The sequence below is a fragment of the Odontesthes bonariensis genome, chromosome 5 (assembly GCF_027942865.1).
Source record: "Odontesthes bonariensis isolate fOdoBon6 chromosome 5, fOdoBon6.hap1, whole genome shotgun sequence".
Lineage (NCBI taxonomy): Eukaryota > Metazoa > Chordata > Actinopteri > Atheriniformes > Atherinopsidae > Odontesthes > Odontesthes bonariensis.
Genome location: NC_134510.1, coordinates 19807152 through 19822928, shown reverse-complemented (window position 1 = coordinate 19822928; position 15777 = coordinate 19807152). Strand labels below are relative to the sequence as shown.

At 40.2% G+C, this 15777-nt stretch overlaps 1 protein-coding gene across 2 annotated transcripts in view; it reads left to right on the top strand.

Moving 5' to 3' along the window:
- The first annotated feature begins 963 nt into the window (after positions 1-963).
- The window catches only part of lars2 (leucyl-tRNA synthetase 2, mitochondrial), a 34543-nt gene continuing 19729 nt past the window's right edge, over positions 964-15777 (top strand). Inside the window, exons 1-3 of one of the 2 annotated variants that reach the window (XM_075465165.1) lie at positions 964-1122; positions 5056-5300; positions 9122-9253. In XM_075465165.1, the coding sequence (XP_075321280.1) occupies positions 5067-5300; positions 9122-9253 (366 nt within the window). In that variant the 5' untranslated portion in view covers positions 964-1122; positions 5056-5066. The remainder of the gene's footprint in view (positions 1123-5055; positions 5301-9121; positions 9254-15777) is intronic. The other variant, XM_075465167.1, reaches the window with a different exon arrangement.

Here is a 15777-nt window from a genome sequence, read left to right as displayed (position 1 = left end):
AGAGCTAAAACATGGCGGGAGTTCTGTCATGTAGCACGCGTTAAAAGCACATAATAACAGTATTCAATAGTATCATCTATCCAGACATAAATAGTTTTTCTGGATCAGTCTGTTTGCATAATACCGTGAGAGTGGGACAAACTACCAACTGACTGGTGCAAGAACCCTTTAAATGGCTACAGAAAACACATCTAGAGGCTGTCACTGCTGTTACAGGTTCTTCAACCTAGAATGAATAGTTCACGGTGAAGTTCTTTGGTCTTTCAACAAGACAACCATGTGAAGCTCACGTTGTACAGAGGAAAAGACTGGTTATAAGGGAAATTGTTTCCTACTAAAATCAAAAATAAAACCATAGACACAAAGTTATTATAGATACAACAAAGAAACTCAAACTGAAGCAAAAAAAATGTGGGGTTCTGGGTCATTTTGTGTCTGAAGACTGCGGTCCTCAAAGCACAAGTTTCTTTTCATAAAATAAGTTTTAAATAGGTTTTTGGTTTCTTCCTGTGCCCATGCTTTGCCTCTCCAACAAGGATCATGAAATTCTGCCTTGTTTTTGTACAATCTTGCTGACCAACGCAGGAGCAACAGGCTAAAACAGAACCTAACTTTGCTTTGACTGTGGCCTTGGACAGGGTATTAAAAAAAGGCTCTCAACACTGCATGACATTTGTTCTGTCAAATTTAGACAATTCAACTGCTGGAATCAATTTCCCGTCTCTGGAGGCTATAGTGTAAAAATAAAAAGAGGGTTGCTAATGGTTGCTAAGGTAACAAATGGAGATTTCACAAGGTAAAATCCACAATAAAAGTCTGGCATTCGCACGTGTACGCAGTGGTAAGGTGCACGCGCACGACGCGTACATATCACTGGAGGTTAGGAAGGAGGGGGGAAAAAAACCAGACCCACCACTGTTGTCGATTTATTTTTGTCGACGTGCATCGTGTTAATAAAGATTATTGAAATCCAAGATGGCGGCGCCTATGTCTCTGGCGTGAAGCAGGGAGTGGGGTCATTTATAAAATGCTTAAGAGTCGGACGTGATGTTTTTGACATCGGTAAATTGTTTTATGTTTGTGTGACCATAACGCGGTGACAGAGGACTAAGAAATAAAACAGTAAGTGGCTTCAGAAAATACATTTTTCTTTGTACACTTCACCCTTCACCGTGACGGACAGAATCAGTCTGTCAGCAAACACGACTGAAAACATTCATGTACATTTAAAGAGGTGCTCGCCTGGTCTTGTCTCGTGTTTGAGTACATGTTTACGATGAATAAAATGGACGACTTTGTCGCAGAAAGGGGCCGGAAACGTACAGCTTCACGAGGAGCGAGTCCAAATAATGCTATTATCACATTAAATGAAGAGACTGTCGCTTCTGTAGTGTGCGGCTGTGATTGTGACAATATAGTTTCGTTTTCCTTGATTTTTCCTTGCTATGAACAACAGTCTGCAAACTGATAACGCATAATAATAATGATTTAAAAAATAAGCTTAAGTCCGAGAACGCAGTCATCCGCGAATTCCAATGCTCAGGTATCTCAGTTTTAAGGAGAGTGATCTTGATCCGCTTAAACACTCAATGGCTTCAAAGCTTTGCAGATACACCACTTCTGCACCAAGTTTGACGACATTCGGCCCTTTTAATTCTGTACATAAATGTGTTGACAGACGGACAAACAGCACTGTAAACATACCTAAATGAGTGGTACTTTACGTGTATTGTTCAAAAAGTGTACCCTCCTTTCCCTCTGGCAGCCATGAAAACTCTGCTTGTAGAGTCTGATTCTGTGCTGAGGTGCTTGTACACCTTTTTTTTTTTTTTTTTTTTTTTTTTTTTTTGCTGAAAGCCAAACACGTTGAAGCTGGTTTCAGAGATAACTGTAAAGGTTAAACACTCACCTGAGTCAATGAAAGTATCTGATTCGCTTGAACGCTTAATGGAGTTATAGTTGGCATCTGAAATCATTTTGTGGGGCCTTTTTTTTTTTTTATTAAACAGACTTGTGGTCTAATCTTGAATGTGACTTTAAAGCGAAAAGAAAAGGGGGACTGCAAATATAAACTTTAAAAACTTTCTTTGAGTGGCAGTTATCTTAAAGCTGTTTTCTTTTCTTGAGCTTTATATGTGGGATATCGCAGTTTGGTGTGCATCTGCCTGAGCTTTATGAACACTGCGGGTTGGATTAACAACTTTCTGCCAGAAACAAATTTTCAGATGGAAGCTGTTATACTTGTTTTTACGGATTAAGATTTTTTTTGTTGTATCAGCCACTGCTTTGCATGTTTTTTAGCTCCTCCGTTTGGTCTGCGGACTAACATTTGTTACCTGGCTCCGGTCCGCTTTATCATGGCTGTGATCTTCTTATCTTTGATCTTCTGCCAAAGGTTTGTCTGTCTGCAGTTTTCCCAGATTAAATGCTGGAATTTATTTACTTTTTTTTGTCAATTTAAGCTGATCTGACATTTATAAACCACAGGAGAATAAGTTTAAAAAAAAATAATAATAAAAAAATTGCTTTAGCAAAGTATTTTTAGTCTCAGCTCCCTATATGAATCAGATTTATCTAAACAGTAAGTTGCATTATAAATCTAAGAACTTAAAACTAAGTATGGTGCTCAATTGACTTTATTGACTATTTATATTGAATTACAATGCTTTTTATAGAAGAAGCGCTCCACTTTTTTTTGTCTTAGGGATGCTCGGGTGAGGATTAAGTTGCCAAAACTGCAACCAATGGACATCATGTTTGTTCTGTTTTTTTTTTTTTTTGTTGTTGTTGAATTTGCTCTGACATTGTCACAATGAGAATGGCCAATATGATCTGATTGCATATCTTAGTATTTACACAGCCTCTCTGTAATGGCTGACCAAGCCTCCTGGGTTGTGGACATAGAACATGGTTCCAGTTGTTGTTTCACGCTTTTTGATAGCCATGAAAAGACTTTCCTTGAATTGTTTACTTAGAAGATTATGAATTTCTTTTTATTTACTTTTGTTACTATTTCTATTTAAACGTTGTAAATATATGATTAAAGAATGAGTAAACGTGAACAAAAGTCTAATCAAACACTGGTGCCAATTTGCTGAATTCGTTGAGTGAAACGTGTTTCAATTGGTTCCAAAACCAGTACGTGGCCTCGGACGCTGACCTCTGACGAAGCGTCGCCTCCCACTAATGCCTGGAGACACATCGGAGCCAGGGGGCTGTCTGCAGAAGTTTTCAGTCCCTCTTCATAGGAGACTCCCAAACGCATGAGCCCAGTCACCATAGAAACATTATCTCGGTCTCTCGCCTCAGCCCACTCACTCACGCCGTCAGGGATGCGCCCAGCCCAGGCTCGAGTGCTCGGCTCTACCAGCCGCTGCCTGAGGGAGCAGCGCTGTTTGATGCCATGCTTAGCTTATACTCCAGAGAATATAGTGGGAGGTGGAGGTGGAGGTGAAGTAGAGGGAGGGGAGGGGAGGGGAGGGGGGGGGGGGGGGGTAAACATCCCAACAAGCAGGTGGGTGTATGAGAGGAGTGGAGAGACTACTACTTTTTCGTCTGGTTTACATAACTCGGTTATCCCCAGGAGAGTCACCCTCCCTTCAGGCAGGTCAGATTTCCTCTGCGCCATGAGGAGGATTGCACTATCATTTCAATGATACCCTTTATTCTTCAAAAACACCTGTGATCAGAAAATGTTTTTTTTTCTTTGTTTTCTTTGCTCAAATCGGGTTTAAACGTTTGTTAAACGGAAGGGTATCGATGTCTTTTTGCTGATTTTCTTCTTCTCTTTAACGTCTCCTCCACAGCTTTAAATAAGCAATGGCAATTCTCCTTTATTTACCCAATTTACATACCTATCTCAGTCTGTTGTCAGGCAGTGTGAACCGTCATTTCCTGCAGTCTGCAGCTCTAAAGGTCTCTCGCTGTCTGAGATCCACATGCATCAGCGCAGTGAGATTACTCTCCCTCGACAGGTCAGGGTAGCAGCAGTCGTCCTCTGGCCAAGGATGCAGACTGTACAGATATGTCAGGTTACCATGGGAACTGTGTTTATGTACATGTCTAAGTGCGTGTGCTGTTGTGCAAAAGACAAATTCAGGTCAAATGTTTTTTGTTTTTTTTTGTACATGCACCTGAGTGTCTGATCCACATGAAACCAAAGAAAAGTTGAGTCTGCTGCTGTGTTCCTGGAAGAGAGCGAAACCTTTTTCTAGTTTGTAAATGAACAGTTCTCACTGCTTACGTGTCGTCAGTAAGTGGGAACGTCTATCCAGCTCGTGTTCAGAGACAGCTGGAGTACTTCCCCTCCTGTAAGTGGGTGTGAAAAAAAATCTAAAACGACAGGGAAGATTGAACGAGCAGAGATCTGCTCCAAACTCCAAATGTCATCCACTCATCTCAGCAGACAGGCGGTTTGATAAAAACAGTCTCTTTGAGGCGTCGCGGAGACGTGGAGCCATGATGGCATCACACTGAATAAACCTCTCATTTCACAAGAAACATGCTGTTGTGTGAATGGCGTGGTGTGAAATGCACCAACTGTGAAACAGCAGCAGTGAGAAATAATATTACACGGAAGGCTGCAGGGGAGAGCTGTCAGTCTTTTTGAATGTATGGCCGAGCTTATACCAACATCTGCAGCGGCAGATTAATTTGTAACAATATGAATGTTTAAGTTTTTTTTTTTGTTAGCATTGTGGATTAATACGAACTTTGGGTAAATGGTTGGCTGTCCTGAAGTATAAAGTGACACCACATTTCTCTAGTGTGCAATTAACTATCCACAATGGCAACACATTTCACTTACAAACACAGAAGTTTCTTATACCTGAGAATATGGAGCATGCGCTGTTTTCTGTTTTAATTTGGAGTTTCAAATATTCTTGTCAGCGTTACAGCAAACAATAATATACTTTATGTTGCCAGTGTTTTCCAGTCTCCTGCGTATGGTAAAAAAAAAAAATGACACCAGTGTCGGAAGTAGTTTACTGAAGTTGACCTGCCTCTACAGCAGAAATGACTGTTGGTTTGCTTCGACTGTCGTATTTTTTTCAGGAGGCACAATCATGCTGGTGTCCATGAGAAGGCTGACTCTGTATCCACTGTGCGCAGCCCGGTATGGTCGATGCGCGGCCGATCCCCCGACCTTGGGGCTCCGCCTTCTTTCCCCCAGCTTCCGCACCCTGTTCAGTGAGACAGGAGTTTGGGAGAAAGACTATCGAAGTGAGACCAGACAGAGAGTGGAAGAATGGTGGCACCCGCGGATTATGGAGCAGTGGCGGATGGATGCACTGGAGGAGGTTAGAGGGGCTTTTACGTTGCCAAGCATGCCAGCACACCTTCTTTGGCGCGGTGATGTCACGATTAACGGTGTCTGCCACTGTCTTACTTGTTATCTGGTTTTTGGCGCAAACGGGTAAACATTTACTCCACTTTTCAGAAACTGGGATGCACTAATTGTTGTACTCAAACTGATACCTGGATGCAGTGGCAGGCTAACACTTTGTTGAGGTCGCTGGTTGTTCTCTTCCAATAAATACAAGAATAACGAGAGAGCCAGATTCCCGAGCTCAAGATTAAGTCTTTGATTTTTGTCTAACCAATTGTTCAAAAGCAAAGCATATTCAGTTGAAAACATGAAAAGCAGCAACTCCTCTATTTTCAGATGCTGGGACCAACAATAGCCCTTTAATGACTACGTATAATCATCAGAGTTGTTCAATATGTTTTGTTGACGAGCTGCAAGGGAGGAAAATGAAAGCTGTTGCGGTAAATCGGTAAGAAAAGAAAAGAGTGGCTGACAAGCTGGGTTTGGAGAAATCAATAAATACACAGTGAAAGGTTTTTTTTTTTTTTGTCAACATGTTGATGTTTTGATCATTGGTGAAGGTGGTATATCTGAACAAGTCAACAAGGAGAATATACATTTTCAGTCATCAATTTAATTTGAATATCACCAGAGGTAACAACATCATTATAATATTCCCCTAAATAAAAAGTATTGTTCCTTCTGACGGAAATAGGTCTTCTAGATGTTTCACTTAAATGTTCATAATTGTTTGACATGGCCTTGCTAAAGTTTTCTTACCGTTCTTTTGTGCATAATTTATTTTGCTGCAGGATGTTTGAGGTTTTTCTGTATCTGCTACTCCTCTAAAACCTTTTCATATCTGACTGTTTGACTCCAACTTTCTACACAACTCTTTTTCATTTTTCTTTTCTGCTCAGTCGTTAGAAGGGTTTGCCATTTTGCTTAAAGTTATTATATTTTTTTTAAATGTCCATTTCTGGTTCAGCTTCAACATTCAAAGAGATGGCCTCACTTCACCCTGAAGAACTCTTTTATGTGAAACAAAATGTATGTATAAATAAATCAGTGACTCCAAGCTGGCCACTCCTCGAGGCAGCAGAACAACCCCAAGCCATAACAATCCTACCACCATGCCTGGAAGCTGGTTTAAAGTTAGATATCATGACCAGACAGCTTTATCTTTGATTCATTTTCCAGAGCACATTATTCCAGAAGGTCTGGACTTTGCTTCCATGTTCACAAGCAGTTTTTTGTTTTCTCGTAAGTTCCCAGTCATTTGAAATGCAAACCACTTGCATGTTTTCAATTAAACAATTTATTCTTGATCATTTGAAGATCTTTTGTCAGACTCCTAGACATCCAGTTTATTTATTTTTTTTACGATTAAGGGTCTCTTTAGATATTGACATGATGACATCACATACTTAAAGAGAACAACAGGAGTTAGATGTCAGAGCTTTGAGTTAGACGTGGTCCACCTGTTGCTCTCCAAAATACGTTTTATACCTTCACGGAGGCATCTGTCTGTGGGTCTCACCCCTGCCAACAGACATTGCTGACAGTGCATAGGCCCTGACGATGATGCTATTCATTGATCAAATGCTAATAGGTCAGAAGTTTGCCTCAGCCAGCTAGAACTCGGAGAGGCTGACAATAACCCCTTTCACAACAAACAGAATGAAGAGTCAAGGAAGGCATCTGCACTGGACTAGGGTCATTATTTAACACTTAGTTTCACTAAATCACGAAGCAGATCTGTGTTCACCTTGACTTCTGTTATTTCCACTGCAGAGCAAAGCTAAATGACCAAAAGCAGCACTAACACAACTAAGAGCAGCCGACAGCTCATATTGTTCTGCATATTTATGAGAACGTCCCAAAGTGGCAGCTGGAATGATTGAAAACCAACCTAGGACCACCGATTGTGATGGCATGAATTTTGATTGGAATAAACTGACCAATTACCAATCTTTGTTATTCATTAAGATGATAAAAATGACATTTTTATGATTAATTTGTTTTAGTGTATCACATAGGCAGCTGTAGCTCAGGTGGGTAGAAATGAAAAAAAAAAAAAGATAAAATACTTTATTAATCCTCAAGGAAAAATATAATATTGCAATTTTTCTATTTTATTTTATTAATCATCTTAAGCTGTCATAATGTAAGGTTATTGCTACTGGCAGGAGTGACCTCTTGTACCGTTCAGCTGAGGAAGCCTCTGACTGAACACACTCTGATTGAAACTTGTTTCAACACTGTTATGTAGAGGATGGACAGTGTTGTCCATTATTTTCATCAACTTGTGCACCATTCATAGTTGGGAAATCGGCTTCAGAGGCTCCAGAGCCGTCCCCGGCACAAAAGATAGAGTAGTGTTGCTCTACCAGCATAAAGAAGAGAGGTTGTCTTCATATTTGATGATCAGTAGTTTCATTACCCTCGGTGTGCCAAAAGTGTCTCGTTGCCCCTCGTATTCTCATTGCTATGAGATGAAAGTGCAGTTCTATCAGTGTTTGTGTGAATGGGGGAATGAGAAACCCGTTGTTAAGCACTTTTAGAACCTTGATAAGATTACAACCTGCTATTTACAGTAGGAATGGATCATAACCTTTGTTAAATGGAACTTTTCCAAACACAATCAAGTGTTTGCTTGTTCACATCTCCTAAAGAAGTCCTCAGTTTTAATGGGATGCCATTATTTTCTCACTTTACTGCACCTACAGCATTAGCACATAGACAATCTTGTGCAGAAGGTTTCAAACCTGTGCACATGATGTACTTTTACTCATACACGTGCCGTGTAATGAACAGAGGTACTGGGCTTTAGATGGGTTCTCTTTTCCTCTAGCTATAGAAACAGCTGTGAGTGAATGGGTGAAAGTTGAAACTGAAGTTTACAAATTGAGGTTGCACCGATCAGTAGAACCTCTTTCGCAGCTCACACTTTGGCCGTCATTGCAAGAAAAGCACAGATGTAATTGATGGTATCGAACGTGACATGTGACTTGTGGAGGCTGCCTCACTGGCTGTCTCGGGCACTTGGTGAGCTGAGCCACTGTCAATGAAATTTGTTTCAATGACGAGTCGGAATATCTGCTGTGAAAAAGCTCTATTTTGCCCCAGTGTGCTCCTGGTGAAAACAAAAATCTGTAGAAATCTGTAAACATTTCAAGGAATTGTGGATTTTTTTGTTTTGTTTTTCAGAGTATTAGGTTGTTATGCATCCTTTCAAATGATCCTCTCAGCTATTACAAGCGCCGGGGCCTTGTAGATTATCTCGGATCCAGAGCTCTGGCTGATTATATATCCTAATGGTCTGAGCGTGTGGCTGTCTGGGCCAGGCTGGAAGTGATTAAGTGCATTTATGACAGGACGCCAGTCCTAATTAATTTATTAAAAAATTCATGACTCAGGTTTCCTGTAATCTTGTGTAGCTGGAACTGGTACTTACTATGTTGCCTTGGTAACAGTGTTTTGACTGTAAACCATCCATTATCTGCACTGCCGCCATTTAAATTCTGACACTGTAATCAGCCGCTGTTTGAGGATCATACAGTAATACACCAGAACCCAGTCAGCGCTCTCACTCTGTATGCGATGACTTATCACTCCTGTCCTGACCTCATCAGTTTAATACAGTTTCTTCCACAGAAGACTGATTCAAAACCCAGACCGATAATGGAAAAACAAACTTTACCCTCTAAAATTGTTGCTTGTCTGGATTGAAATCAAGCCTTATGATGTTTCCACTTCTCTTTATGTTTTCTCAAGCTGGGTCAATGATTACAATCGTCTTGTTTCTCACAGAATTTGGACAGGAAGAAGTTTTATGTCCTCTCTATGTTTCCATACCCATCGGGGCGCCTGCACATGGGCCACGTGCGAGTGTACACCATCAGTGACACCATTGGCCACTTCCAAAGAATGAGGGGCCACAAGGTATGTCTGCCCTTTGTATTATTTCCTTTTCCTTTCCTTTTTTACCACTTTCCTCCCTTAAACAAACAGGGCACACCAGCAGCTGTGGCTGTGTCATATGTCAAGTCCCGAATAGCAGGGAGTCATCATTGGTATGTAATTATAGAGTGAAAAAGACCTTTTAATCTGTAAGCTTTTATTCATTAAGTTTTTAATGGAAAAGCTGTCAAGGGATGAGAAAGTAAAGGCAAAGGGCTTTCTTGATTGGTGATCAGTTAAAAGGTGAAAGGTGGGTCAGCTGTGGGGATGGGCTTCGAGTGTTATCAATCTGACGTAAAAAGTCAACTAATAAAGAATGTCAAACACTACGGATGAATTTAAGAGTCAAATTCCTGACTAAATTAATGTTGGGGGCAGATCATAGAGAGACTCTTTTTTTCCCTATGGTCTGCCCCAAAGTGCAAAAAATGCATTCTGAACCCAAAAGTATTGGCAGTTTGACTATCTTCTTTTCCACTACTTAATCGAAGAAAAATACATGATATTTTGGTTATATGGAAAGGTAATAAGGAGGAATTGCCTTTCTTTTTAGGTCATATGAATTCTGCAGTTGACTATCTCTTTCACTTTTGAACAGACTAGAGGGACTTGACAATACATTGAGATTACTGTCTACCATAAATGTTTGAGCAGAAACACACGTTTAAGGGCCGAAAGCAGCCATCCAAAACAACCCGGTCAGAATAGAACTGTCGGTCGGTTCTTAGGATTGCGCAGAAACTGCAATATTGTCTAAGATTCTCAGTGAAAAGCTGCTGAAATTAAACAGCGCTTTCAACAGAAGGGTTGTCATACATTTTGTTTTTCCTCCCACCTACCATGAAGCTTTGTGTACAAAGAGGGAATCCTTGTTAAGAAAACTAGACCTACTACCTCCTCCACACACATTACCATATCTACAAAGTATTCAACATTTGTAGGGAGGATAAAATAACTTTCTCAAACACAGGAATATGCTCTTTCTGATCACATTTAAATATTTATGTGTTTTAAAAGACAGACTGGTTCTGTCATTAGGAGATCAAAACACAAGCTCCTACTTCTCTAACCAGCCTACAAGCTTCTTTTTGTGTTCTTATTCATCCAAGTTGTTTATATATCCACGTACTGTTAAGAAATGCTTAATAAATCCTTTATCAACTGCAGTAGCGCACACGTAGCGAAGATATTGAAGTGTCCTTGTGGCCTGGTTTATGTGGGACAAACAAAAATAGCCTTAATGATGCACATATTTGCATAAGTGAATATTTGCAAAACCCCACAATATGTACACAAAACATGGACTATGTGATTGAGTGAGAAATCCATCGTTAAGAATGGGCTAACCGTGGCTCTGCAGCATCTCCTCCTCCTCAAACCTCTGCTTTGCAGAGAGGCATTTCGGATCCATTCTTTGGATATAGTGGCTCCCCTTGACTTGACTGAAAAAAGTCTATTCTTTATTTTAATGCTAACCATTATCTATTCTTTACTTCCACATTTTGCTCATTTGAGAGACATCAGACTTTTTCTGACGCTTTTGTTTTGGCTTACCTGTCCAGTGGCTCGTGTACACCTGCTTTTGGTTGACTGTAATTGCCTGCCTGTGCTCTGTCTCCACCTTGACCTTGATGAAAACGCAGTAATGTTGATATGTTGCAAAGATATTTATTGAGCTCCAGCCGTTTCTTTGTTCTTTGGAGGTTTGTGTCATTCAGCTGAGAAGCACCAGATTCAGCTGCACACTGCTGCAAGATGCTTGAGGAGTTTTGTTCTCATGAGATATTACTTGGGTTTCTTCACTACTACTCTAACCCAAAACCAAAGAGATAACTGAGTATTTACTCTGTGAGGATTTTCTGATGTCTACAGTTGAGTGAGTTGCACACATTCAGAGTTTATAGGGATTTTCCATCAATTATATAGCGAGTTTAATGGGTTGCTTCTGGAGCCTATCCTCGCTGCCATTGTGCGAGAGGCTGGGTTTTATGAATTTTAATCATCATGGAACTATGTGCACATGAATTAAACTGTTTCTCTACTTGCATTTTTAGCCATTAGTGGATGCGGACACTCCTGTTGGTAATCATTTGCACATGAAAACATCATTTGCACCCCGACTAAACAGACGTGATGATGAAAGCAAGAGAAGGAGCAAAGTTTTAGTGACTGTGAAACTGCTGCACATTGTGGAGAATATTAAATCTGTTTTAGCTCATCACAAACAGAACAAAAACTGCTGAATGAATCGGAGACATGTTGCCATGGTAACCACTGCATCTTCATGCACTGATGTGGCAGAAAACAAGACACACCAAGTCAAACATTACAGTATATTGAACAGAAACAGTGAACAGTTAGACGTATTGCAACTGTGCCACCTAAAGTCTCTCTCTTTTTTTTTCCTTTTTTTTTCTAGAAGAAATGTTGACAAACGTTTCGTGACATGTTCATGGACGTAGCCAGTGAAATTGAAATGGTTTTGGCACGAATGGCAACCCTTGTGTTTAAATTCCATGTTAAAACTGCTTAAAATAAATTGATGATAAGTCGTTTAAGTGTCCCAATATGAATAGACACACCTATATGATTTCTTAATTATTACAACCCTCTTTTAACTGGGAAAGGTCTAATTTGGACCAAATCTCTCTTTTGCAAGAGTTCTGGCTAAGACGGCGGCAGCGGCACAGTTGGAACACGCTACACATGTTGGAAAAAGCATAAGAATCATACAAAGTTTTTCTATAAGCAACATTTAATTGTAGTTGTCTGTTTGTCTATGTAAGATAAAGCCAACTGTGACCGAAAGCTTTTAAACTTCTACTACATACAAGAGTTTGGTTAACAGTTCCAATATGATATTCTGAAACTTAGAACACCATGAGACGTGCTGCATGAATATATAGCAGCATGCTGTTGTGCATACCAGAGCACACTGCCTCTGTCCCCTCCTGTAACTTATATTTCCTGCCTATAAGCTCTGTGCTTTCACAACACGCATGCCGTTCACTTCTGGACCCTCCAAAGTTCCAGCTTGTCCTTCACATGAACACACTTTCTTGGTTTTAAAAAGACTCCCAGTTTCAGCTGTGTTTGTTATGGTATGAGCTGCTGCCCTGTCGCAGGTTTTTCCTGAAGAAGTTATACATTACCCATGAGTGTTTTTTTTATTTCTTGCTTAATTCTTAGCCTATAATTCAGTATAAAAGCCAAAGGTTTGGCCTCTTCAATGTTTTTCTTCTTCTTCATATTTACTGTCTTTTTGAGGCAAGAAATGAGTTAAGTTTAAGTAAAAAAAAAAAAGTACTCTAAATGATCTACCTACTTCCTTCAGAAAACACATTCACCGCTCGGGCACATACTGCACTCATTTGCCCGTTTGCCTGAATAAGACTTATGCAAGAGTCCTGGGAAACTGTTCAGAGGTGTTTATTCAACAGTGTGGCCATCACATACCAAATATATGCACAATTCTTTTTTTAACAGCTTCACTAGGCTTGAACAATTCGACCTGTGAATTGAGATATTTTAAGTGATGCGCTTCTCCTCCTGTTTTCAAAATAAACCTGTGTTTTTCTCGTTGTTGTAAGCTGCCAGTTGGTGAAACTGTAAGATCTCAAACATGCTGTGGTAATTTTAAACCTCCCTGTGAGGTCTCCTTTTCTGGCTAGAAGTAGCTGTAAATCAAGGAAAATCCATACTTTTTGATCTTTAGCCCTCTGGTGTGTTATTGACTGCACTCAGATCAAAGTGTTGCAGTCTGTAGCTCCCTCACTGCTCCGTTTGATTCCAGTAAACAGTTGTTGATGAAACTGTGGCCGGTGTCTGTCAGGCGGATCATTTTCCCGGAGTTCTTTGCTCAGTTCCTGTCCGCTCGATCATTCATACCTGACAAATTGGTGTGTGACAAACATCTCCCCTCCTCTGTGTTTAGCATCCCTGGTGGTTTTTACACTAAAATGATATGCATCTTCCAGCTAACCCTCAGAGAGAATCCCTGTTTATCCTGTCTGGGTTCTCCCCAAACAGAAAAATGGTTTCACATGACTGGTAAGGGCTTCCTGCATTGAAGTGTTCTCTCTCAGCATCTGTCTGAAAGTAAGCGTTGTTCCGCAGCATGCACACAGTCTACTCTCTTCAGTTGTTAATTGAGAAGTGTTTTTTTTTTCGTCAGCGGTTATACCCTAAAGCTATTTTGTGAGCTTGTTGTGGCTTTTTTATTTATAGACATTTTCGACCAATCTCTGCTGTTTTGAGAGTGAAATGTCTTCCGATTCTTTCTCGACTTCCACATCTCAACAACTCCTTTGTATTTTTATTTTCTTGGTGCACTACATACTTTAGGTGGCCACCAAGTTGGGACCATAGGCAGGTCCAACTCAGCTCTTGAAGACTTTTACTAGAAAGCAAAGCTATTTAAATACATTCTGAATGTGGATTGTTTATTTCACTCACTTTATTAAAGAAGTTTGCCCCGGAAAAGATGTCATCCAAAATCCATTAGTCAGCATTCGCAGTTCCCTCACATTCCTGATGCAAGCTGGCAATGCTGCGTTCACTCGTGCACCCCAGCACCATCACAGATGTTGACTTTTTGAACTGGGAGCTGATAACAAGCTGCATGGCCCCAGTTTTAACTTGCATTATGTTTAGTTAAATTTTTTTTTATAATTTCTTGTTCAGGCATTATTTGTTTAACTGTTTTTGGCTTCTGAATAGTGGTGAACTTGCTTCTTATATATACTTCTGACAGACTCAGCCTCTCTTAATCTCACATTACTAAGATTTTAGTTTGTTTTTTTGCTTTTGTCAAAAAAACAAAAAAAACAACGAACTTCCCCTTTAAATCTTAAATTTTCAAACTTCTATTAATGTTTGATTATGGCATGCCAATCAACTGTCTGTAGGATTTTAAACTTTACATAGGAGAAAAACATATTTTTATCAACTCTTTTATCAATTTCACGAAAGGAACAGAAGAGTTATCCAAGTCATTCCTTCACCTCTGCAGCCGCTGCTATGCTGTCACTTGTGCATTCTCACAAAAAAAGTGCAACACAAAAATACAATTTGTCCACCGAACAAGATGAAACGGATTAATTCCGAAACAATTCCTGGTGTTTGGTTAGAATCAGTGTAATTATGAAGATGCATTTTAAAGGTGCCACAGATGGATTCAAGCCTCTCACTGGAGTTGTGTGGGTGGACACTTGTACTAATCAGAGTCGCTCCACATTCATAAAATCAGTCTCCCTGCTCTCCTGTCTCCCTTGTGATGCATTGAGCCGTGGATGCATGCATCTGTCTCTGGATGGCACCGAGTTGTTTGATATTACAGTAGACAAATTGTCATGTAATCAGGCTCTGCTGACTCCCACGTCCATCCTCCCATGCCTCATGTAACTCATGATCTGAAATCCATTGACACCATGATAACGGTTCGCTTAAGACTCGGGCTAAGCGACACTCTTTATTTGGACATAACGATAAGTGGTACTATGTGGAGGCATAATTTGCCTCTGCCACCCTCTTTGAACTATGAGAATTTTAGCTCACTTATGCAGCCTTTCCATAACGGGTTCTCACAAACACTCTCACTTTAACTATTTACACTGAATAAAAAACAAAGTAACATGATTCCAGTGTGTTGCACACTTTTTTTCCTGCTTTTTAAAATGTTTTTTTTTTTTTTTTCATTTATGTAGGCTATCCTTGGAGGCTGCTTTACTTTCTGTGTACTTGTATTTTCCCCTAAGTAGAGCAAGCTGAGCCTCTTGGTTTAACACTATCCAGCCCTCAGCTTTACAAATGAGACCCATGCAGTTACCAAGGATACCAATCCGTCGGAAACATCAGACCCGTTAAGAGTCCGCGCAATGATCCTCTCCAGACCTCGACTCATTGTCACTCTACCTCTCCTCCACTTTACTCACTCCTTCCACTCATGTGCTTTCATATCGTTTCTCTCTCAGTGAGCAGAGAAACAGCCAAGGAGCTCAAGAGATGACTGAGAGGGGACGTTGTCTTGAGTGATTCTGAGCCAGAGGGGTTAATAAAATGGGTGTGGATACAAAGCACAGATAAATAGGGGGCAGACAGATATTTTGAGGGAAAGTAAAGTGATACAGTTTAGAATGTTATTACTACAACAGCTTAAGTCATTCGTATCATGCTGGCTAGTGTGTGGTTGTTACCGCCTTAGCTTTGCTTTTTCACTCACTTTTACTTTGTTGCACCTTGATTTAGTCTGCATACATTCAACTAAATGTGTAATGAAGTTTTAATCTCAGCAGGGAACACCATATACACATTTTGGCTCCATTTTTGTTCTATGTTAAGACGGCGTAGACTGTTTTGCTTTGATGGATTTATGCCTAAAAATGACATTACGGTAGGATGGAGCCGATGAGCAAAGTCCATTTCTGTCATCCCCACTTAAAAATCCGACAGACACTGTGTGGTATTTTTCACATAGTAACACAGCTGTTGACCAATTTTTCAGTCAT